We start from the raw sequence: 26623 nt of genomic DNA on the forward strand, positions 1-26623 counted from the left end.
GGGGGCCATAGTGCATTCATATTATCAACCACGTGACATTGATATGAAAATTAAATGAATCGATAAATATAAAGCGTTTGATAAATCTTAGCTGCTGTTGTGTCCAGTGATTATTCATTATTTGCTTATTATAAATTATTTTTAGTATTTTATTGGAAAAATACTAAAAAACATCAAAAAGAAAAATTCATTCATAATCTCACTCTCTCTCTCTCTTTTTTTTTTTTTTGTGAGGAAGATCATTCCTGAGCTAACATCCAAGCCAATCCTCCTCTTTTTGCTGAGGAAGACTGGCCCTGGGCTAACATCCGTGCCCATCTTCCTCCACTTTATATGGGACGCCGCCACAGCGTGGCCTGCCAAGCGGTGCCTCAGTGCACAGTCGGGATCCGAACCCAGGCTGCCAGCAGCAGAGCACTGCGCACTTAACCCCTACACCACAGGGCCGGCCCCCTCATTCTTTCTCTCTTCAAATTTGTTAAAATAAATAGACGTCCACGTTCTCCATGCTTTATTCTTATCCCTCCCTCCTTCTTTCCAACTCCCACCCCAGTGGACTCACTGTTAATAGCCGTGTGCATTCTTTCCAACTTTTCCCAATGCTCATGTAGCAGAACCGTTTGATATTGAACTCTTAGAAAGCAAAATGGGTCTAGAAGTTTGCCTGAAGGAGAGATTGTGAGAGCTGTATCCTGATCAGTGAGAGTAATACAGAAGCACAGACAACCAAGTAAATGTAAGAAATTCTAGTTCTACGTTTAGGCTGTGGGAGAAGAAGAAAGTCTTCCTACTAGTTTTAATTCTGTATCAGGGAAGGAAATATAGCCTCACTTTGAATCTACCACAATGATAAATTTTCAAAGCTAATTAAATGTGGCAGTGAGCATTGTCACTTAGCTTGTAGTTGCTTTCTCACACCATGCTCTCTCATGGCCCCTGTCTTTGTGCCTCCACTCTCAGCATCACTCTCTGACTGATGTACTGTCCCACCTTTCTTCACCTGACTCACTCTTGATCATCCTTCAGGACTCACCTGCTCCAGGACTAAATGTCGCAACTCTTTGCTCCCATAATAGCCTGTGCATGCTTCTCTCTTACCAAGTTACTGTTTGTGTCTCTTTTTCAAATTTCAACCATAACTTCTGAAGGGTGGTGACCATATCTTAGTCATTTTTGTGTTCTTAGCACCTAACATGGTAACTGGCATAAATTAACATCAGTATATGTTTACTGACCTAAACTAGCTAAATATTGGGGAAATGAGCTATTTTTTTAAAATTCTGGTATGTACTCCAAATGGGGAAGAATCAAGTAAATGCAATTGTAAAATTGGCTTCATTTGAATTTTGTTCCAATATACAGTAAATAAACTTTGTCCCTTAGAGGAATCCGACTTCTGTTTGTAAGAAAAATAAAATCCTTAACTCTAATATTCAAGTCTGTCTTCTCTCCTTACCTTCACAAATTCTCAGCAAATTTCCTTATAGCTTTCTTCATAGAAAAAGTAGAGGTCATTAGGCATGAATTATGTACCTCAAGTTCCTTCTTACATCATCCACATCTTCACCTACTTTCTTCCGACCTTACATGAAGAAGTAACTCCCTTGTTTGTGATAGTAATTCTCTCATCTGTATTCATAATCCCATTCCTTGTTGTTTCTCCGTAGCCTCCACCAACATCCCTCACTCTGTCCTCTGTCTTCTACCTTGCCTCCTTGATGGGCTTTTTCCCTGCATCCCGTGTATATGCCTGATTCTCTCATCCTCCTGTCCTTTGACTTACTTTCCCTTGCACTTTTCCCTTTCGCTTGCACTTCTCTTGACTTACTTTCGCCTTTTATTTCTGTTTTTTGTGTGTGAGGAAGATCAGCCCTGAGCTAACATCCGTGCTAATCCTCCTCTTTTTGCTGAGGAAGACCGGCCCTGAGCTAACATCTATTGCCATTCATCCTCCTTTTTTCCCTTTTTTTCTCCCCATAGCCCCAGTAGATAGTTGTATATCACAGTTGCACATCCTTCTAGTTGATGTATGTGGGACGCGGCCTCAGCATGGCCGGACAATTGTGCGTCAGTGGGCGCCTGGGATCCGAACCCGGGCCGCCAGTAGTGGAGCGCGTACACTTAACCACTAAGCCACCAGGATGGCCCCGACCCTTTATTTCTTTCAGAGATAAACTTCATGAAGTATTCTACTTCTTCAACTTCCAGTCATTCCCTGATTCACTGGCGATCTCACTTCTTCACTCTCCACATCAACAATTTTATGCTATCAGCTTGGTAGCAGACATCCTAATAACCAAATACCATAGGCATGACCCCCTTTGTGGCTTTTTTTTTTTTACTATGATTACTCCCTTTTTGAAATTTCCTCCTCCCTTGATTTCTCTGACATCATTTTCTCTTGGATTTTCTTCCACTTCCCTATCACCCACCACCTTGAAGTCTCTTTCCCTAAGGAGTTGCATATCCTTATCTGGTGTCAGCTGCCCTCTGTATACCTAGGACTTCCAAATTTACATCTCTACTCATGAGCTTCAGATCAGAACCCTTAAATTACTGCACATCTTCAACTGCGTATCCCACTTCAAATGAAAACTTTCCAAGCTGTATTTATTATTTCCTCTGATGCAATCAGTTGCTTCTAAAATCTGAGACGTGGTGAAAGGACCATCCATCATCCCCTTGTACAAGTTAGAAACCCTAGTGTCATCCTTGATAACTCCTTTACATGTAGTAAGTCGTAAAACTTGGTTGTCTCTAGTACCCAAATATGTCTTGATTTAATCTCCTTGATCCATCCCTGTCACTACTGCCTTCATTCTGACCGTCTTCATCCCTCCCCCGAATTATTTCAATAACTTTCCTTTAGTTTCTTGGCCATTCCCACTCCTAACTAGTCTGCCACCCAAAAGTCCATCCATTACTCTGTTACAGGAGTTAGCAAATAGAAATAGGATCACATCCTTCTTCTTGTGAACCTTTAGTGACTCCTCATTTCCTGTGGAATGAAATCCCTACTCCTAGGTACTGCAGTAGGACTGAACCTTCAAAATAAGGCCCCTGACTACCTTTTTGATCTTCTCTCTGTTACTTCCCTCCGTGGAAGAGTGAACCAGTGTGCACAAACGCGAGGGAAAGATTGGCAAAGACAAAATAAACCATTGATTTACCTTTTTCTACGAGCTAACAAACTCTTTAGGTAACCAAGGATTTTCTTTAGTTGGATTCAACCTGGAGCATTAGGTATTTTGGAAGAATACGTCCTGAAAATATACTTCTTAGGTAGATATGATTCTGTATAGCAGAAGTTATATACAAGTATTGGCCTAAGGTGGCATTTCTATTTAATCTGATACATTAATTTTTAATATATAGGTCACATAACTTAGAATATAACTGTCTATTAGGCTTTGTTGACAAAGAATTGAAATATTTAGCCTCATATATGTAATAGAAAATAAATCTTTGCTTTTAAAATGAATGTATTTTTATGACAAATACTAGTTCTTTATGGATATTTTGGAGGCAATAGGGAAATGAGACAGAAATTCCTAACATTTGTTGGCAGCGTGGTACGTGAAATGCTGCTTAACTAGCTGATACTATGTTCTATGATACAAGTGTCCTCATTCTACTCTAAGGAAAATGCTTTATGGAACATAATTCGTGCTGTTGACACAAAAAAGTATGAGAAGTTTGGCAAAAACTTTAACATAAAGCAAAGTATTTAAATCAACCTCAAATGACGTGCCTTTCCTTTAAAAAGAATTAAATACATAGAATGGGAAAACTATACTTTTGAAAGGAGATAAAATTCGCCATTCTCTTTTCTAGGAATCAGCTGCAGCAGACTTAGGACTGATTTAACCAGGATTTCTATTAAATGATAATTAGAGGTGTTAATATGGTGGTATAATGATTTTTTAAATGTTGTGCCTGGATATCTTATTTCATTTCTTTTGTGTTTAATTATCCATCCTATCTGCTAGATGAGCAGACGAGGTGTCTTGTGCACTTCCAGATCCTTGGTACCTGACTGCAGGCAGAACGCAGGAATGGCTTCATATATGAATCAGCTCATCAAATGTTAATTTTAATTTTATCCCAGAATTATACTCAAACAGCTTAATGGTTCAAAATCTCACAGGAAAAGAGCTGAAAAATATGTTTTAGCAGCTTAGTAACCAATTTTTAGGTGAAACAAGTTGTGGAATTTAGGTTTTACCAATTCTCTGGCTTCCCTTTTAGCATTTAATGGATTAAAACTCACCCTAATACTTTAAACATGCTTTAAATTATACACTAAAACTTTAAAAAAAAAAAAAACTATTGTAAAAAAAAACTGTTTTTGGTTTGATATTCTCTTTAAACTTTTTTTTTTTCAATTTTAGGAAAGAGAAAAAATATGTCCACCGATGCTGGAAAGATGTTGCTGTTGGGGACTTTATCCGCCTCTCCTGTAATGAGGTCACTCCTGCAGATATGGTCTTACTCTTTTCCACTGATCCAGATGGAATCTGTCACATCGAGACTTCCGGTCTTGACGGAGAGAGCAATTTAAAGCAGAGGCAGGTGGTTCGGGGATATGCAGAGCAGGTAAATAACGTGATCTCTGTTGGCTCCTTATGCACAATGTTTTTTTCACAAGATGACTGAGCTCATTTTCACATATACAGATAAAGAGATTTTTAAATTCATTTTTACCATTACAAAATAGAATTCCAGAAAGCTTAATCCATTTTCAGATATCGGTGGGGGTGTGCTATGTTTTATAGATAATAGGATATAATGATTTTGGAGGTCAGAATTTTCGGTCTGGCAATCATATATTTTTTGGAACTGAATTAAAGGAAACTAACAATTATTTTGCAGTTTGTAAAATTATTTTGCCAGAGAAATAATCGCCTCCTAATTTATCTTTCTTAAGCTTAGATTTTCTTTGTTATGTTTTGTTGAAGCTGGAGACATAAATTGGTCATTGTTCCTACAATCTATAATTACTTATATACCCAGGCCTTTTGAGGCTTGTAGCTTCTCATGCCTCTTCTAGACCCTTCCCTGTGCTTTGGTGAGGGAAACAAGAACTTTAAAGTTATTTTAACATGAGTTTGAATGAATTCCAGCTCTTCCATTTAATTACTGTGTGACTTGGGGCAAGTCACTTAAACACTTTATTCCTCAGTTTCTTTATCTAAAATGGAAATGATGATGTCTCCCTCATAGCATTGCTGTGAGACACAAATGAAGTAATATATGTAAAAACATCATGCATAATACCTAAATATCAATTTCCCTTCCCGTTCTCTGGAAGCACTTGAGATGAAGTATTTTAAAATTTAATGGTCTTTTTTTAACTGAACTACTATTAGGTCAGGTTTCCTTCATCTCATACTTGTAAACTAAAAAATGTTTTAGTCACATAATGATCCTTATCTTTAGTAAATTTCATCACCTGATGTCACATTGGGCCCATCTTTCTATCTGTGGATTTCATTTAGATCCTCTGATTGATAAGTCTCTCAGCTTGTCATTGTCACTTTGTAAGCATTCCTGTATCTAAGACATTGGCAAAATCTTCTACAACTTGGAATTCTATTACACACTTCTAGATACCTACTTTGAGGGTGATGCCAGTTGATTGATCAGCACACTTTGAGTTCAGTTAAGGGTGAGTGCTCTGGCATCCTATGAATTGGATTGTAATCCTGTTTTTAAACACCTTCTTGTTGTGAGACCTTTAGCAAATTACTGATCCTATTTGTGTGTCTCTTTCTTTATCTGTTAATTAGACCTAATTATAGTACCCACCTTATAGGGCTGTAAAGAAGAAATTAGTTAATGTATTTAAAATGCATAATATAGATTCTAGCACATCAAAGGAACTCAAAAATTAATAATTGTTCATATAACTCACATTTTCCATGTCTTTGTTATGATATACATTTTAATATATAGGAGATATATAGATCAATAGCATTTCTCTTACTAGCCAAAAAACTAATTAAAAAAAGGAAATGAGATAAAGGTTCATATGGCTTATGCTTAGTAAGTTCATGCCTTATAGAATCCATGTGTATGTTCTATAAAGGCACTTTGCTTTTATAGGCACCCAGCAAATACTCATTGGTTTCATAAAGCATTCTAAAATTATCTAATTTTGTAAGATACTGATATCCAGCTTATTTTTTGATTTTTTAATAAAATTTGCTGGGATTAAATGCATATGTGTTCAGAGCGTTCACATATACATTTAATCTCAGAAACTAACTATATGGTTAAGAACAGCAACAAAAGTATTTTCAGCTTCTTCTAGATAATAGTGTTTACTGTATGAGTAGATGCTCTCTTCTGCAGAGTTCTACACGAATTCCAGTATATGATTCAGACATTCTCATCATACTTTTCTTCATTTGGGCAATTTCTGATATAAATTTTGTGGCAAGAATGCCTTAGTTTTATCTTAAGAATTGGTGAAAGGATAAACACTTAAATATCAAGGGTTTAAACTTGAATTCTTGTTTTGTGATTTTTTTAAAAAAAACTATTTTTAGGACTCTGAAGTTGATCCTGAGAAATTCTCCAGTAGGATAGAATGTGAAAGTCCAAACAATGACCTCAGCAGATTCCGAGGCTTCCTGTGAGTTATACGTGACTTACCTTTGTGGGCATGAGTGGAATTATGAGTTGCAATTTTACTTAACTCAATAGAGTTTTTGTGTATGTATACTCAAGTTAAATCACTAAAGGCCATATGTTTAGCCACCTATAAATTTGGCTTATTTTAATAATTTGGTAAATATTTACCTATGTATTTTTTAAAAACGACAGCAACAAAGTAACTTTGTTTTTAAAGTAATCCTAGAATCTCTTTCAGTAGCATAAGAATGTTTTATATGAGCTCCATATTAAGCCCAAGATGTGTTGTTTAGAAGGAGGTGTATGAACAGAACTGGCAGCTTGACATGATAGGATACTGTCTTTCTTCAGAATTAGAGTAGCAGGTGGGCAATTCTGGTTAGCAAAAGCTAGCCAATGATTTTGAAACATGTCTAAGAAAAAGCATGGGAAGCCATGGCAGTGTTCATTCTGGAGGCTTCTTGTGGCATCCCTTTTGCAAGGGCAGCTAGAATTTGGAGTCTTAACCTAATTTCAGGCATGGATTCTGCCACTCAAGTGCTTTATGCCTTGAGCCAAGTTATTTACTCTTTTTTATCCTTAGTTTCCTGATTTTTAAGAGGAGACAATTAGATCTACTTCGTAGTGGTGATCCTGTGAGAAAATTCTAGAGAAAAGTTCCCACCTCATTTTTTGAGACCAGAATTATCCTGATACCATTACCCTGATAGCAAAGGCATATAAAGACATTTAAGGAAAGATCAATATCCCTCATGAACATAGATGTAAAAATGCTACACAAAATTATAACAAATCAAATCCAACAATATATAAAAAGGATAATACATTATGACCTAGTGGGACCTATCCCAAAAATGCAGGGTTGGTTTAACGTTCAAAAATCAAACAGTGTAATTCACCATATTAACAAACCATAATTAACAAATTAAAAAAGAAAAACCAGGTGATCATCACATAGATGTAGAAAAAACATATGACAAAATCTAACTTTGGTTCTTGCAAACTGGAAATAGAAGGAAACTTTGTCAACCTGATAAAGGAGATTTATGAAGAACTTATAGCTAGCATTATACTTAATGGTGAAAGACTAAATATTTTTTTCCTAAGATCAAGAACAAGACATGAATATTTGCTCTCACACTTTGATTGTACTGGAGGGTCTAGCTAGCACAGTCAGGCAAGAAAAGGAAATAAAAGCCATCAAATAAGAAAGAAAGAAGTAAGACTATCTTTTATTCATAGATGGTGTGATGTTCTTTGTAGAAATCTGATGAAATCTACAAAAAAGCTACTAGAATTAGTAAGTGAGCTTAGCAGTGTTGTAGGAAACAAGATTAATATACAAAAAATCAATTGTATTTCTACATACTAGCAATGAGCAATCAGATATTGAAATTTTTAAAAATAAAACTTACAATAGCATCTTACAATAGAAGAAATGAAATACTTAAGGACAAATCTGACAAAAGATGTGAAAGACCTGCACACTGAAAACCACTGAACACCGCTGAGAGAAATTAAAGACCTAAATAAATGGAGAGATATATGTTGTTCAGGAGTTCAAAGACTCAATATTGTTAATGATGTCATTTTTCCCTCCATATTGATCTATAGATTGTGTAATCCCAATCAAAATCCCAGCAAGATTTTTTTTTTTTTTTAGAAATTGACAAATTTAGTCTAAAAATGTATTTGGAGATATAAAGGGCCTATATTAACTAAAACAACTTTGAAAAAGAAGAACAGAGTTGGAGTGCTATCACCACCTGATTTCAAGACTTATAAAGGTACAATAATCAATTCAGTGTTGTTTTGGCATAAAAATAGACCAATAAATCAATGGAAAAGATTATAGAGTCCAGAAATTGACCCACACATTTATGGACAACTGGTTTTTGAAAAAGATAAAAAGGCAGTTTAGTGAGGAAAGCTTAGTCTTTTCAATAAATGATACTGTGACAATTGAATATCTATATTCCAAAAAATGAACCTCAATCCATCCTCTTACCATTTAAAAAAATTAAAAATGGATCCTGGGGCCAGCCCAGTGGCGTAGTGGTTAAGATCATGTGCTCCGCTTTGGTGGCCTGGGGTTCACGGGATCGGATCCTGGGTGCAGACCAACGCACCGCTTGTCAAGCCATGCTGTGGTGGTGTTCCGTATAAAGTAGAGGAAGATGGGCATGGATGTTAGCTCAGGGCCAATCTTCCTCAGCAAAAAGAAGAGGATTGGCAATATATACATGTTAGCTCAGGGCAAATCTTCCTCACCAAAAAAAAAAAAAAAAAATGGATCCTCTACTTAAATGTAAACCTAAAATTATAAAACTCCTAGAAGAAAACATAGGGGAAATCTTTGATAACTTGGGTTAGGCAAAGATTTCTTAGATACAATACCAAAAGTACAATCCATAAAAGGCCAAAAAAATAAATAAAGAAACTTCATTAAAGTTAAAACCTTTTTGTCTTCAAATGACTCTGTTAAGTGAATGAAAAGATAAATCACAGACTGGAAGAAAATATTTGCAATGCATGTTTCTGATACAGGACTTGTGTTCAGAATATATAAAGACATCTCAAAATTCAGTAATAAGAAAACAAACAATACAACTTTTAAAATGGTCAAAAAAATTTGAACAGACAATTCACCAAAGAAGATACATGGATGACAAATAACTGTGTGAAAAGATGCCAGATAAAACCAAAGAGCTACAACTATACCAAATGTTGAGGATGTAGAGGAACTGGAACACTCATATGCTGCTTACGGGAATATAAAATGGTATAACCACTTTGGAAAACAGTTTGGAAGCTTCTCTTAAAAACTAAATGTACCCCTGCCATATGATCCAGCTATTGCACTCCTAAGTGTTTACCCAAGAGAAATGAAAGCTTATATCCATGCAAAGACTTGTACACAAATGTTCATAGCAGCTTTATTTGTAATAACCAAACACTTGAAACAACCCAAATGCCCATAAACAGGTGAATGGATAAACAAATTGTATATCCATACAACGCAATACTGCTCAGCAGCAAAAAGGAATTCACTAGTGATACGTGCAACAACATGGATGCATCTCAAAATAATCATGTTGAGTGAAAGAAGCCAGGCAAAAGAGAATATATACCATATGATTTGATTTATATAATCTCTTGAAAATGAAAGCTAATTTATAGTGGTGGAAAGCAGATTAGTGGGTACCTGGGATGGGGAGAGTGGGTAGGATGGATTACAAAAAGGCATGGGGAAACATTTGGGGGTGATGGATATGTTCACTGTCCTGATTGTGATGACAGTTTCATAGGGGAAACATGTCAAAACATCACATTTTACACTTTAAATATATGCAGTTGATTCTTGTTAGTTATTCCTCAATAAAGTTGTTTAAAATTTTAGAAAAAGTAAGAGTTATCATGGAAGGAAGTATAGAAGATAGTGGCAGCATCTTTAAGTAGCGCCTGATACCAACAGGTGGTAGGGCAGGGATAGGAGCTATGCAATGGGAAGAGGGAAAAGGCTTGGTTCAGGTAAAGAGATAATGCTGGAATTAAATCTTCAAGAATAAGAAGATGCCAGGCAGACAACTAAGTGCAATAAATGGCTGACATTCCAGGTTGAGAGAACAACACAGGCAATGGCCTAGAGCCTGAGATCCCGGTGTATCGTGGAGTGTGGTTAAGTATGTCTGGAGTGTAGGTGAGCAATATAGTAGACCATAAGGAGGCCACATCATGAAGGATCTTGTGTGTTTTGCTTAAGATGAAATATTTATCCTCATGTTGTTGGGGTTACTATTAGAGAAATCTTTCCATGGTTAAATTTTAGATGATCTTCGTGAAGAGTCATTAGGCAGATGCCACTCTCCCATCAGAAACATGCTCATAAACCATCTCTTATGATGAGTCCTTTTCCAGGATTATTTCCTCCAGCTGCTGACTGTTCATAAAATTTTCTCTTATAAATGTCAGATTCAGGGGTTGCTATTTTTTGACCTGAGGTCAGATCTGTCTTAGGGTCCAGCCTATACAGCCTGCCTCTCCCCACAACTGGGAATGCTGGCTCCCCCGGCAAGCCCAGACTTGCCTCTAGCGGGGTGAAGCTTGTTTGTAGGCAGGAGAGAGCAGGAGGGAGCTCTACGCTAGCACTGTGTGGTCTGAAGCATAGGACTCTGCACAGAATCTGACACAGAGCGTTCATTTAGTAGATTTTTAAAAAATTTATAAAAGCATTATTGCCATACTAATTCTGACCCCGTGTCCCAATTCTGACAGCTTGTCTGGTATCAGAGACTCCATCTCCTGCTACCTCAAACCCTTTAACTCTGGTGTGAAATTAACCAAATTCCTGAGACTGGAGTCCTGATCTACCTTTGTCAGCCTCTCTCTTTGTACACTTTGGACATGATTCTTTCTTAACAGACATTTTTGAGCATCATTTGCTGTCTGGGTACTGAGTCTTGCTCCAGAGCCCTTACCTAGTCCTAAGGCCCTGCTGGCTTCCAGGGTCTCCGAACTAGCACTTGCCTCTGGATTCCTGGACACCATGTTTATCTGCCCTGTGGTTCCTCCATTGGTGATGGGCTCCTCTGATGTCTACTTCCACATGTGCTGCTTACTTTCTGATTAGCATGGTCTGACCGCTGAAGTGGCCTTCCTCTTGGAATCCACAACTAAAAGGTGCTCTCTGCCTCGTCTCCCCTCCCTCAGATTCCATCTTACTCGGTGATTGGATTTCCCTGGGTCTGCCCTGTTAATGCCTGTATTGAGAGCTGGCTTCAGCAGTTTGCAGGAAAGCATTTGATCAGAGAACCCATGTAGATAGTGATTTTCGGTGGAACTATTTTTATCCACTAAACTATCTCCTTATCCTTTTCTTGCTTTGTGGCCTGTTTTCTAAAATCAATAAAAATTGAGATGCTCAAACTTACTCTCTGTATGATGCCTTCCCTGATCTTACTCTTAGGTGGAACAGACTTCCTCCCTATTTGTGGCCACATTGTATGCTGAATATCAGATTGCTATCATAATATCTATAGTATTTTTATTACACTTAACGTGTTTCTATATCAGTCACCCCCTCTTAGACCACAGGAGCCAAGACTGTATGTTTGTTTTTCTATTCCCGGCATCTGGGTGGGAGTGCTGGACACGTGGTAGATGTTACATAGGTCTTGAATGGATGAGCGCTCTATGTGGACAGTCAGTGCTTCATATGGAATCCAGAGGTCCTACTCCATAAGTGCCAAACATCATAGACCCGTCAAGTGCAGGGCATGTTTAGCATTTGGGGCAGGCGCAATCAAGAGAGAAGCAGGGATTTGATCTAATGATGGTAACCTAGAGTGATGTAATGGTGAGAAACAAGGATCCCAGGGGAAGAAATCTTAATACTTACTAAAGAACTTTGGAAAGGGTGTTTTTATAGGTTAAATCCATTCCTATAACAGTTCTAGGGATAACAAATGCTATTTTGGTGAAGATTGTGTGGTGTTTGCCTGGGAATGCTACATGGAAATGTAAAGTCAGGACTTAATTCCTTCATCTGTAAAACCAGAAAGTAGAATCAGATTAAACCCAAGGACACCACTGGTTCTGACTATGATTCTGTGGTTTTCTCTTTGTACATAAACCCACGTATATGAAAGAATGTAAACATACACCTCTTAGGAAAAAGTGCTTTACCAATTGTTGGAGTGAAATGACAAATCTGTCTATTTTCCTCCTCCTTTGTGGTTTGAAATTTTCTTTGAGGAGTTTTTAATTTTTTTCCTTGGAATTCCAGGTAGCAAGGATAGCAGATATAATAATAATTTTCCTATATGTAAGAAAGAAGAAACAACTTAGAGACTGAAGTATATTGCTTAGAAAACAATCTAATTTTTTTATTGATGTTTTAATAGTTTATAACATTGTGAAATTTTGGGTTGTACATTTTTGTTTGTCCGTCACCATATATATGTCTCCCTTCACCGCTTGTGCCCACTCCCTACCCCCATTGCCCCTGGTAACCACAATACAGTTTTCTCTGTCCATGTGTTGGTTTATATTCCACATATGAGTGAGATCATATAGTGTTTGTCTTTCTCTTTCTGGCTTAGTTCACTTAACATAATACCCTCCATTGTTGCAAATGGGACGGTTTTGTCTTTTTTTATGGCTGAGTAGTATTCCATTGTATATATATACCACATCTTTTTTTTTGTATTCCAATAAAACTTTATTTATAAACACTTAAATTTGAATTTTATAGAATTTTTAAATGTCATGAAATATTGTTCTTGAGATTTTTTTCCCCAACCATTTATTTATTTATTTATTTTAATTTTTTGTTTATTGCAGTAACATTGGTTTATAACATTGTAAAAATTTCAGGTGTACATCATTGTACTTCTATTTCTGCATAGATTACATCATGTTCACCACCAAAATACTAATTACAACCCATCACCACACATATGTACCGAATTATCCCTTTCACCCTCCTCCCTCCCCCCTTCCCCTCTGGTAACCACCAATCCAATCTCTGTCCCTATGTGTTTGTTTATTGTTCTTATTATCTACTACTTAATGAAGGAAATCATACAGTATTTGACCTTCTCCCTCTGACTTATTTCACTTTGCATTATACCCTCAATGTCCATCCACGTTGTCACAAATGGCTGGATTTCATCGTTTCTTATGGCTGAGTAGTATTCCATTGTGTATATATACCACATCTTCTTGATCCACTCGTCAGTTGAGGGACACTTAGGTTGCTTCCACTTCTTGGCTATAGTGAATAATGCTACAATGAACATAGGGGTGCATAAGCCTCTTTGGATTGTTGATTTCAGGTTCGTTGGATAGATTCCCAGTAGTGGGATAGCTGGATCATAGGGTATTTCTATTTTTAATTCTTGAGGAATCTCCATACTGTTTTCCATAGAGGCTGCACCAGTTTGCATTCCCACCAGCTGTGTATGAGGGTTCCTGTTTCTCCACATCCTCTCCAACATATGTTGTTTTTTGTCTTGGTGATTATAGCCATTCTAACGGGCGTGAGGTGATAATCTTAGTGTTGTTTTGATTTGCATTTCCCTGATGATTAGTGATGTTGAACATCTTTTCATGTGCCTGTTGACCATCTGTATATCTTCTTTGGAGAAGTGTCTGTTCATTTCCCCTGCTCGTTTTTTGATCGGGTTGTTTGTTTTCTTGTTGTTCAGTTGTGTGAGTTCTTTATATATTATGGAGATTAACCCCTTGTCAGATATATGTTTTGCAAATATTTTCTCCCAGATGGTGGGTTGTCTATTCATTTTGATCCTGGTTTCGTTTGTCTTGTAGAAGCTCTTTAATCTGATAAAGTCCCACTGGCTTATTTTTTCTTTAGTTTCCCTAGTCTGGGTAGGCATGTCATCTGAAAAGATTCCTTTATGACCAATGTTAAATAGTGTGTTGCCTATATTTTCTTCTATGAGTTTTATAGTTTCAGTTCTCACCTTCAGGTCTTTGATCCATTTTGAGGTTAATTTTTGTGAATGGCTATAGCAGATGGTCCACTTTCATGCTTTTGCGTGTGGCTGTTCAGTTTTCCCAACACCATTTATTGAAGAGACTTTCCTTTCTCCATTAGATGTTCTTAGCTCCTTTGTTGAAAATTAACTGTCCGTATATGTGTGGTTTTATTTCTGGGCTTTCAATTCTGTTCCATTGAACTGTGTGTCTGTTTTTGTACCAGTACCGTGCTGTTTTGATTACTTTGCTTTGTGGTATGTTGTGAAGTCAGGGATTAGAAAACAATCTAATTTTAATGCTGAAATTAAGGAGGCATTTTAAAAATATGTGAAATACATTACTTTTTGCTTATTTAAAAAAATTTCCCAATGATTTTGCTCTGTATTTTTGCCACAATAGTAATTTAATCAAGTAATTACTTTGGTCATTTTTAAACTGTTTATTATAGAAGATTTCAAACATGCAAGAGTAGAAAGAAAAGTATAATGAACACTCATGGGCCTTCACCCAGTTTTAACTGTTTTGTAACTTTGCCAACTTTATTTCAGTTATCCTCCCAGTTCTTTCCCCACCCCTATATCACATCATTTCACTGTAACTACCTCACTATGAATATATAGCAGAAAAGGACTTTTTAAAAAGCCATAGCCATAACATAATTATCACATCTAGTTAAATTAGGAACAATTTCTTGGTATCATCTAAGGTATACCTAGTCTTTGTTCAGATTTCTCCAATTATCTTAAAAAAGATTTTTTATAGTCAATGTACTCTAGCCAGGATCAAAACAAGGTCTACATATTGCATTTGGTTGATATATCTCTAAATATCCCCTCCCAAGAAATTGGGTCATTTAGCTTGTAGAATTTACCACATTCTAGATTGACCTGATTGCATCCTTCCTATGTTGAGTCCTCCTCCTCTCCATTTGCCTCCATGCCATTCATTTGTTGAATAAACCAGGCCCCTTTGCCTGCAGAGTTTACTACGTTTTAGATTTGGCTGACTGCATCCTGGTGGTGGTGGTTAATGTGTTTTTCTGGCCCTCTTATTTCCTGTAAACTGTCAGGGGGCACTTTCAGAATCTGATGAAAGAAATGGTTTCTTTCCCTAGAGAATGACAAACATGTATATATATATATATATATGTACATACATACACACACAGGCAGGAAATATTGCATACAATTTCAGACTTCACAGATCCCCTGAAGCCACAGACCCCAGGTTGCTTTGCCATTTAGAGGCTTGATTAGGTTTCCATGGAGATGTGCACTTTCAGTCCCCTAACATCTGGAGGCCTGTGATGTCCCCTTGTCCCCTTGGTAGTTCTGTTAAGATTGGTGTTGTCAGCCTTATCCTTTCATTATAAAGTTCCCCAACAGCCTTTCGCCTACTGATTTTAGCAGCCACTGATTATCATTGCCTAGAATGACCCTTGATTTCATCCAGGTTGAAAATGGTAATTTTCTAATTCTATCAAGAACTTTTCCCTCATCAGCTATTAAGTTACCCCGAAATACAGTTTGTATTAGAGAAGCAGGTTCCTTATTTGGAATATTTTTGAGTTTTTGTAGTACTAGAAGCTGACAATGAATAATAGAAAACAATGGTAGTTAGAAACTTGTTGCATCTTTTTCCTAGCAAAGCAGATAACTCTGAAATAAAAAAAGCAAATGGGCCAAAGATTTAAAATCTTTCCTGTGAACTGCCTAACTTCCACCATGATTTTTATTTTTATATCCCCCCTTTTGCTCTCTAAAAATGAATCCATATGCTGTCTTTCTTACAGAGAACATTCCAACAAAGAACGTGTAGGTCTCAGTAAAGAAAATTTATTACTTAGAGGATGCACCATCAGAAACACAGAGGCCGTTGTGGGCATTGTGGTTTATGCAGGTTGGTTACACTTCTGATTTTTCACCATTGTCTCCTCTGTGCTTTTCTACAGGTTAACATTTTTCATTTACTCAAAATCCAAAGTCTACAAAAGCGGAAAGGAAACTTTGTCTCAAAAAAATCATTGGTCTCTGTTTTTCTAAATGGATCACAAAAGCAAATTAAATTAACAAAATATATTATGTAACTACTTTTTATTACATTGTAATTTAAAAGAGGTTTTAAAATATGATATTTGCTACCTGGCTTTAATTTGCACGTTTTCTGACATATTGTGTTACCTGTGTAGGCCATGAAACCAAAGCAATGCTGAATAACAGTGGTCCAAGGTATAAGCGCAGCAAATTAGAAAGAAGAGCAAATACAGATGTCCTCTGGTGTGTCCTACTGTTGGTTATAATGTGTTTAACTGGTGCATTGGGTAGGTAAAATTTGATTCTTCTCTAGCATCTTTTCAGCAAGATATTCATTTAAAAGTATTTTATTTTATGAACGTTCGAATTCTGTAAGGGACGTTTTCTTTGCCAGTAATTTTTTTCCTCGCATCTGTCTCTTTCTCATTCTCTGACCTGAAAAGTATTCATATTGATTATATCCAGTTACATGTGGCCGTAGTACTAAAAAGACCTGGGAAGAGACTTAAAGAGAGCGAGACAGAGAGAGAAGAATATATAGCCTTTTGCATTTGAATTTGTTTCCAAAAGCAGTTGGTGTTCAACCAAAATAAATACTCTCATCCCTCTTTCCTTAGGAATAGGGTTTTATATTTGCATAATATATATGTATCATCCTTTTGACGTCTGTGTGTTCTTTGAAAGGTCATGGAATCTGGTTGAGTAGATACAAAAACATACTCTTTTTTAATATCCCTGAGCCTGATGGACATGTCCTATCACCAGTGTTGGCAGGATTCTATATGTTTTGGACCATGATCATTTTGTTACAGGTAATTTCTATTGAGCTCATCAAAGAATTTTAAGATCTTTGTTACTTATCCACCTATATTCAGTTTCTCATCTTTTCTTTCCCCCCTTTAACATTTTTTAAATTGTTTGGCTCTTCTTAGGTCTTGATTCCCATTTCTCTTTATGTTTCCATCGAAATTGTGAAGCTTGGACAAATATATTTTATTCAAAGTGATGTGGATTTCTACAATGAGAAAATGGATTCTACTGTTCAGTGCCGAGCCCTGAACATCACCGAGGATCTTGGACAGATTCAGTACCTCTTTTCTGATAAGACAGGAACCCTCACTGAGAATAAGATGGTTTTTCGAAGATGTAGTATAGCTGGCTTCGATTACTGCCATGAAGAAAATGGTGAGTGTTGAGTCTCTACAAAAACTAACCCTAAGATTTGTCTTTTTTGCACCCACTTAAAGATTTGATAATTCTGTCATAGAAGTGCTGTATTTAAGCATTTAAGTACTTAATTCATCCAAATGGGCATTAAGCTTCATTGTTGTCCCTTCAGAAGTTAGTAGGTCAAAGTGAAGGAGTCTACTACCATGGTTTCCTTAAAAGGAAAGTCAATTACCAGTAATCATAGAAGGCTGGGCATTGGGTATGGTGACAATGATATTGCATTATAGATACTTTTGAGAATCTAATGAAACTATGGACCATCTCCCTAAATAATATTTTGAAAATAATTCCAAAGGGACTATAGCCTCCCTCTAACCCCATCATTCAGCCCATAGGTATCCACTGATTCTTGGTAAGAACACTTGGTTTAAGAATAGGTAAGATGAACTGAACTTCTATGGCTAAGGAAGTAAATATATAAATTGCAAGTTTTCTTTAAAGAGTTGAACTTTATTAATTCTGTTATTTATGCAAGTAATGTAATCCTGTGAAAATAATTCTGAGAAATGTCCAGAGCGAATTAAATGCTCTACTCTCTAGAGGTTAACCACCACTAATATTGGTGTACATATAACCATCCATTTCTTTATGCATATTTCTTTGTGCATATTCTTCTGTTTTCCTCATATATATTTACACATTTTCCCTTTTATAATATGTTATGTTATTGTTTTGAAATTTGCTTCTTTTATTCAACAATATCTCGTGGACTTTTTCCCAAGACAGTTGATAACTTAACATTAGGTGCATAGTATTGCATTGTATGTGGTCAAGCTTAGTTTACTGTTATCACAGTACTTGCAATTAATGTCACTTATTCATTCAACAAATATTTTGTGAGCTCCTAATATGTGGCATGAGTCCCTGATCTCATGTAGTTTAGAGTTTAAGGTGAGGAGATAGCAAGATTAAAAATTATGATATATAAAATAAAAGAAAATTGATCATGCAATATGCATTTTTATACATATATATTTGTGCAATTATTTTTATAAGATACATTTCTAGAAGTGGTATTACTGGATCCAGAGGTATGCACATGCAAAATTTTATAGATTCTACAAAATTTACCTCTAAAATGTTGTGCTAATTTACATTCCCACAACCTGGAAAAATAATATATGTTTTTCATGCTCAGCCATAATGGGATAACATTATTCTTTTTAATCTTTGTTTTTTGAAGACACAGCAGCACTTCATTGTCTTAATTTGTCTCTGATTAGTAATGAGATGTGTAACTTTTTATATATTTATTGGCCATTTGAATTTCCTTGGTAAAGTGATCATTTCCTTTTCCTATTTTACCAGTGAGATTTTTTTATTCTTAGTAATCTGTAGGGGGGTTTTATTTATTAAGGCAGAGCTACTGTCTAGATCGTATGCCCCAGTCTAGGTTGTCTGTGGCCAGCGTCCATTTTCATTTGTACACTTGGGTTGAACCAGTGCTTAAATAATTTGAATATCAACTCTGATATTATCCTTTTCTTCTATCTGTGGCAAATATCTTCCTGGTTTATCATGTATCACTGTATTAGTTTTCTTTTGCTGCATAACAAATTACCACAAATTTAGTGGCTTGAAGCAACATAAATAGGCCATCTCATGGCTTCAGTGGGTGAGGAGTCTGGGTGCAGGAGAGCTGTGTCCTGCTGAAATCAACAGGCTGAAATCTAGTGGCAGCTGGGACTGTGATCTTATCTGAGGCTCAGGAGCCTCTTATTAGCTTGCTGGTTTTTGGCAGAATTCTGAGTCTGAGTTTATAGGGCTGAGCTCCTGCTTTCTTGCTGGCTCTCAGCCTGGGGCCACTCTGAACTCCTAGAGGTGGCCCACCACACCATGGCAGTTTGCTTCTTCAAGGACAGCAGCAGAATCTCTAGCTTTGATTCTTGCTGTCTTCAGGGAAGTCCTGACCCCTCTTTTAAAGGGCTTCCCTGATGAAACCAGATCTGCCTAGGATAGTCTTCTTTTAATTTAACTCAAATACAACTGATTAGGGACACGATCATATCTGCAAAATCCCTCCGCCTTTGCCACATAACATAATTTAATGACAGAAGTGGAATCCCTTCATACTCACAAGGTGTGTGCACCGGGTGGGAAGGATCTTGGGGGCCATCTTAGAATTCTGCCTACCAGTCTCTTAACTTTGCTTAGGGTGCCTCTTCTTGTCAAAAGTTTTATCTTCTTATTAAATAAATCTTGTCAATTATTATGAATATTAATGAGTATGAATATTAGGATTTCTACAATAACGTTAAACTTAGACATCCCATCCTGCCCCAAATTTTAAAGAATATATTATACTATATTTTCTCCTAAGTACATAGGTTTTTAAGCCAGCATTTGTTACCTGTGAGTGTGAGGGATAAAATGTTGAGTATCAGGGCCAGCCCGGTGGCACAAGCAGTTAAGTGCGTGCGCTCCGCTGCGGTGGCCCGGGGTTCGCCGGTTCGGATCCCGTGCGCGCATCCACGCACCGCTTGGCAAGCCATGCTGTGGCGGCGTCCCATATAAAGTGGAGGAAGATGGGCATAGATGTTAGCTCAGGGCCAAGCTTCCTCAGAAAAAAGAGGAGGATTGGCATCAGATGTTAGCTCAGGGCTGATCTTCCTCACAAAAAAAAAAAAAAATGTCGAGTATCGCATACCACTGTACAAGTGTAAAAGATAGCTAAGTCATATTGGATGTAATGATACTCTACATTGTTTCATCTTCTTTATTGTATTTTTATTACAAAAGCAATATTGTAGAAAATTTCAAGTCAGCCAAAAGAGGAAACTGTAAAAGCCATCAATAGCCCCCATCAGGGAAGACCACTTTTAGCATTTTTGTGCATTTCTTTTGAGTCGTTTTTCCTGTACACATTAATATAAGTGTTTTTTAAACAAAAATGGCATCACAGTGTGCTTTTACTTTTATAACCGTTTTTCTTAAGGCTTCATCTTGGCCATCTTTCCATTCTCTTCTTGTTCTTCTAGTGGTTACATCGTATTGCACTGTAATAATTGCCAAAATTTATGTAACTAATCCACCCTTGGTTTAGGTTGTCAACAGTCATTTGCTGTGGTAAACAGTGCTGCAGTGAACATCACTGTGGCTAAACCTCCACACCCATTTGTGAGATTAATGTTTTCCAAAAGTATTTGACTATAGATCTCTGTTTTCAAGAGTGTCTTATAGCGGTAATGTTTCACAAAATATACAGTGGAAAGCACTGCATTATTTTTGTATTTGTAGCATTTAAAATTTTTGTATTTGTAGCATTTAAGAGAGTTAATACCAGCCCTCTCCCACCCCCATCCCTGAGCATACACGCTCCTGCCCAGTGAGTACTTCTCTTCTCTGGCCCCTCATGTAGAGAAGATACCAAGTGACTGAAAATCAAGTGCTACCCTGACTGAACTGTAACAGATAAGATACCTGTCTGTGAACCATGGAGTGTTGCACTACTTCTAGAAGGTGCTGACTTTGCCTGTGAACACTCCTCTACCATGGATGCATCTAGAGCTCCTGGTCTCTTTTCTGGAATGGTTTAAAAACAGGCACATGTACACACACACAGGCACACCACATGCACACACACTCTGAATGCTGAAGAGGGTAACAGTAGGGGCTAGTTCTCCCCAGAACTAAGCTCTGAGACATATTATTTTCCCTGAAATAAAAACTAGTAATCTTTCAGGGTTTTCTAGCAAAAGCATTGCCTAGGAGATGTTTTTATAAAGAATATTGCTGCTAGGAAATAACCTCTTACACATATGAAAATTGAACTAAACACATCTGATGGCACTATTTTGTTTTAAAACCTTTCAACTTAGAAATTTGGTCCATGGACAAGGAGCCTCAGCAGCACCTGGGCTTATAGTTTCAGAAATACAGAATCTCAGGCCTCTCTTTAAAGCTTCAATTAAAATCTTTATTTAATAATAAAGATATTATTCCAGGTATGCAGGGATGCTTCAATATTCGCAAATCAATCAACGTAATACACCACATTAATAAAATTAAGAATAAAAATCACATGATCATCTCAATAGATGCAGAGAAAGCATTTGACAAGATACAGCATCCATTTATGATAAAAACTCTGAATAAAATGGATATAGAAGGAAAGTACCTCAACATAATAAAGGCCATATATGACAAACGCACAGCTAATATCATCCTCAATGGTGAAAAACTGAAATCTATCCCTCTAAGAACAGGAACCAGACAAGGATGCCCACTGTCACCACTCCTATTTAACATAGTACTGGAAGTCATAGCCAGAGCAATCAGGCAAGAAAAAGAAATAAAAGGGATCCAAATTGGAAAGGAAGAAGTGAAACTCTCACTATTTGCAGATGACATGATTTTATATATAGAAAACCCTAAAGAATCCACCAGAAAACTTTTAGAAGTGATAAACGAATATGGTAAAGTTGCAGGATACAAAATCAACATACAAAAATCAGTTGCATTTCTATACACTAACAACGAAGTAGCAGAAAGAGAAATTAAGAATACAATCCCATTTACAATTGCAACAAAAAGAATAAAATACCTAGCAATAAACTTAACCAAAGAAGTGAAAGATCTGTACACGGAAAACTATAAAACATTGCTGAAAGAAATTGAAGAAGACACAAAGAAATGGAAAGATATTCCATGCTCTTGGATTGGAAGAATTAACATAGTTAAGATGTCCATACTTCCTAAAGCCATCTATAGATTCAATGCAATCCCTATCAAAGTTCGAACAACATTTTTCACAGAAATAGAACAAATCCTAAAATTTATATGGAACAACAAAAGACCCTGAATAGGTAAAGGAATCCTGAGAAAAAAGAACTGGAAGCTGGAAGTATCACACTCCCTGATTTCAAAATATACTACAAAGCTATAGTAACCAAAACAGCATGGTACTGGCACAAAAACAGACACACAGATCAATGGAATAGAATCGAAAGCCCAGAAATAAACCCACACATCTATGGACAGCTAATCTTTGACAAAGGAGCCAAGAACATACAATGGAGAAAAGAAAGTCTCTTCAACAAATGGTGTTGGGAAAACTGGACAGCCACATGCAAAATAATGAAAGTAGACTCTTATCTTACACCCTACACAAAAATTAACTCCAAATGGATTAAAGACTTGAATGTAAGACCTGAAACTATGAAACTTCTAGAAGAAAACATAGGCAGTACGCTCTTTGACATCAGTCTTAGCAACATATTTTCAAGCATCATGTCTGACCGGGCAAGAGAAACAATAGAAAAAATAAACAAATGGGACTACATCAAACTAAAAAGCTTCTGCACAGCAAAGGAAACCATCAACAAAATGAAAAGACAACCTAACAATTGGGAGAAGATATTTGCAAACCATACATCTGATAAGGGGTTAATCTCCAAAATATATAAAGAACTCATGCATCTCAACAACAAAAAAACTACCAACCCAATTAAAAAATGGGCAAAAGACCTGAACAGACATTTCTCCAAAGAAGATATACAGATGGCCAACAGGCACCTGAAAAGATGTTCAAAATCATTAATTATCAGGGAAATGCAAATCAAAACTACAATGAGATATCACCTCACACCCATCAGAATGGCTATAAGTAACAAGACAGGAAACAACATGTGTTGGAGAGGATGTGGAGAGAAGGGAACTCTCATACACTGCTGGTGGGAGTGCAAACTGGTGCAGCCACTATGGAAACAGTATGGAGATTCCTCAAAATATCAAGGATAAAACTACCATATGATCCAGCTATTCCACTGCTGGGTATTTATGCAAAGAACTTGAAAACACCAATGCGTAAAGATACATGCACCCCTGTGTTCACTGCAGCGTTATTTACAATAGCCAAGACTTGGAAGCAACCTAAGTGCCCATGAAGGGACGAATGGATAAAGAAGATGTGGTATATATACACAATGGAATACTACTCAGCCATAAGAAACGATGAAATCCAGCCATTTGTGACAACATGGATGGACATTGAGGGTATTATGCAAAGTGAAATAAGTCAGAGGGAGAAGGTCAAATACCGTATGATTTCCTTCACTAAGTAGTAGATAATAACAACAATAAAAAAACACACAGAGATAAAAATAATAATAATAATAAAGATATTATTATTATAAGATATTATATTATTAAATATCCCTAAGTGATCTATATGCATATTAAAAAATTTTAAAAACACTCTTTTAAAATATTACTAAAAGAGAATGCCTCTTCTTTTCTTTTTTTTTTTTTTAGTGAGGAAGATTGTCTCTGAGCTAACATCTGTGCCAATCTTCCTCTATTTTGTATGTGGCACACCACCACAGCATGGCTTGATAAGTGGTGCATAGATCCGTGCCCAGGATCTGAACCTGTGAACCCCAGGCTGCTGAAGCAGAGCCCGTGAACTCAACTGCTACACCACTGGGCCGGCCCCGAGAATGCCTTTTTTAATAATAAGCTTTTTAGCTTAGAAAGTTTTACAGAAAATAGTTTTACAAAAAATAGATTTACAGAAATGTTACAAAGATATTATTGAGGGTTCCGTAGTGTCTCCCTACCCAGTTTCCACTGTTGTTAACATCTTACATTAGTTTTATGATACATTTGTCATAAGTAATGAACCAATATTGATACATCATTATTAACCGAAATCCATACTTTATTCGGGTTTCCTTAGTTTTAACCTACTGTCCTTTTTCTGTCCCGGGATCCCACCTAGGAGACCACATAACATTTGTCATCATTTAGGCTCCTCTAGACTTGACAGTTTCTCAGACTTTCCTTCTTTAGATGACCTTAAGAGTTCTGAAGGGATTTTGTAGAATGTCCCTCAATTTGGTTTTGTCTGGAGAGTGCCTTTATGATGCACAGTTTGTGAATCTGATGTACATGGTGGCACCATTTAGTAGTTTCCAAGAACAAGGATTTTGGAATCAGGCCTCCTGAGACTGATTCCCATCTTCACAGCCTATAAGCTGTGTGATCCTGGGCAAGTTACCTAATTTCTCTGGGCCTCAATAAAAAGGACCAATAATAGTATCTAATTCATTGAGTGTTAAGAGGGTAAGAGAAGATAATTCATGAAAAGACACTCAGAACATGGCACAGAATAAGTTCTTTATAAGTATTAGATGCTATTATTGTTGTAATTATTGTTGTGAAAGGAGCATGGACCAATGTGGGAGACAGTCATGGAAACATAAAAATACCTTGTTAAGTGTCATGAGATTAAAGTTGGTGTTCTTGTTCCATATTGTTTGGATTTTCAGGCAGTCAGTTTTGGAGGTAGATTTTGCACTAATCAAGGTTTGGGGCCTTGAAGGATATTGGACAAGAAATTCTTGGAATACTGGAAATGTGTGGGGAATTAGTTTGGAACAAAAGGTTTATGTATCAAGGATATGTGGATGATACAGTTGGAAGAAGCTCAGCTGAGTGTGCTGTTTACAAGCAGGTGAAAGTGGAATGTTGGAAATAGGGGATCACTCCATAGCAAAATGTTGGATGGAGAGTGCATGGATGATATGGTTGGAAGAAGTTCATCTGAGTGTGCTGTGCTGTTCACTCTTGTTTTAGGCCCTTTGGAGAGTACTTTGAAAACTGTGATAAACTTTTTGTTCCATAGTCTCATGCTCACTTCTTACAGATATCAAATAAATGTAAGTAATAGGCCATGAACAGGTTACTGGATATTTGAAGAGGGGGATAGAAAGAGAAGACAGCATCGGGATTCAATAAGAAAGAGAAATAAAGTAGTTAACCTAGTACCTAACCCAGTAGCTGCCTTGAAACAAAGGAAAGGTTACAGACTTTGTATGTTTTCTCTTACGCATGGGAGGGCAAGAATTCCTGCCCCACTTTGAATTCCTGCCCCACTTTGAGGCATTCGTGGAACTAATTAGAACCTACATTCAGAGACATAGGAGAAGTCTTCATGATTGTTTGGATAGATTTTGTTTATCAGTATGGTAATAAGCTTTTGCTTCTCATACCCAATTTTTGAAAACTTCTCACTGAGTGTAGAAGTATTGCTTCAGTAGCTTTGTTTTCTGAATCACATTGTAACTTGACTAGTCTGTTTACTTCTCATAGCTTTCCACACAATGATTAAAGGTGACTCCCCATGTCGCCTTGATTCCACTCTTGCAGTTCTACTTACTGAGCAAGTTTGTCCTACAGTCATAGCTGAGCTTTCTGGCATTATACTAATTACACAGTTGCGTGATGACTGATTTCCCTAATGAGGAGAAAGTCCTCAAGTATAGCCTTCATGTTTAAGTATGTTTTATAGTACTCTATTTATTTTAAAAATGGTATCACATCATCAATAAATGTTTTCAGCTGCTCAAGGATTCACTAACCTCAACACTGTTGATATTTGGGGTTGGATTACTCTTTGTTGTGGGAGCTGTCACATGCTTTTTAAGATATTTTGCCCTCTGCCCACTGAACTCTGAACACCAGTAGCACTCCTCCCCCGGGTGTAACAACCAAAAGTGTATACAGGCATTGCCAAATGTTCACTGGGCGACGAATTCACCTCTTATTGAGAATCACTGAGCTAATCTATTCTATACACGTAACTGCTAACGAGATATAATGTCCTGTGGATATGTATATTGGCTTGGGAGTCAGAAAGACCGAAATTCAAATACCAACTCTACCTCCAACTAACTGTTTAACGGTGACGAAAGTACTCAATCTCTCTGGATCTTAGTCTCCTTGGTTGCAGAGTGGAGCAGTGATAGTTCCTACCTGATAGCATTATTTTTAAGATGAAAAAGGAATATGTAGATTTAGACATAGATGTTTCTGTAAAGGACCTAGCCAGGTGCTTGATGAAAAGAAAGTACTCCATAAATGTTAAGTCCTTGTCCCATAACTTTCCGTTGATGCTAGGGATATTTCATTCATATGACTATTCATACATTCACTTATTAATTTAATTAATATTTATTTAAACTACAAAACATGGACTCATTGAAATCAAGCAGGGGATATTGACCATGTAAAATGATAAGGAATAATACATGTTATATCTGGTGATATGTAGAAACAATATAGCATGAGAGCTCAGAGCACTGGCTGTGGAGTTTATAGAACTGGATATAAGACCAATGTGTATCATTTTTGTGAGATGGGGAAAATTACTTAGTTTTGATTTCTTTATTTCTAACATGGAGGTATTAATAGTGTCTACCTCAGAGGGTTGGTTTAGTGATTAA

The 26623-nt window shown here is 36.8% G+C and overlaps 1 protein-coding gene across 2 annotated transcripts in view; it reads left to right on the top strand.

Moving 5' to 3' along the window:
- The window catches only part of ATP10D (ATPase phospholipid transporting 10D (putative)), a 110050-nt gene that overhangs the window by 38536 nt on the left and 44891 nt on the right, over positions 1-26623 (top strand). For both annotated transcript variants that reach the window (XM_058547002.1, XM_058547001.1), the window contains exons 4-9: positions 4392-4596; positions 6552-6637; positions 15929-16035; positions 16325-16456; positions 16854-16981; positions 17102-17354. In XM_058547002.1, the coding sequence (XP_058402985.1) occupies positions 4392-4596; positions 6552-6637; positions 15929-16035; positions 16325-16456; positions 16854-16981; positions 17102-17354 (911 nt within the window). The remainder of the gene's footprint in view (positions 1-4391; positions 4597-6551; positions 6638-15928; positions 16036-16324; positions 16457-16853; positions 16982-17101; positions 17355-26623) is intronic.

Source organism: Diceros bicornis, chromosome 8 (genome assembly GCF_020826845.1).
Source record: "Diceros bicornis minor isolate mBicDic1 chromosome 8, mDicBic1.mat.cur, whole genome shotgun sequence".
NCBI classification, from domain to species: domain Eukaryota; kingdom Metazoa; phylum Chordata; class Mammalia; order Perissodactyla; family Rhinocerotidae; genus Diceros; species Diceros bicornis.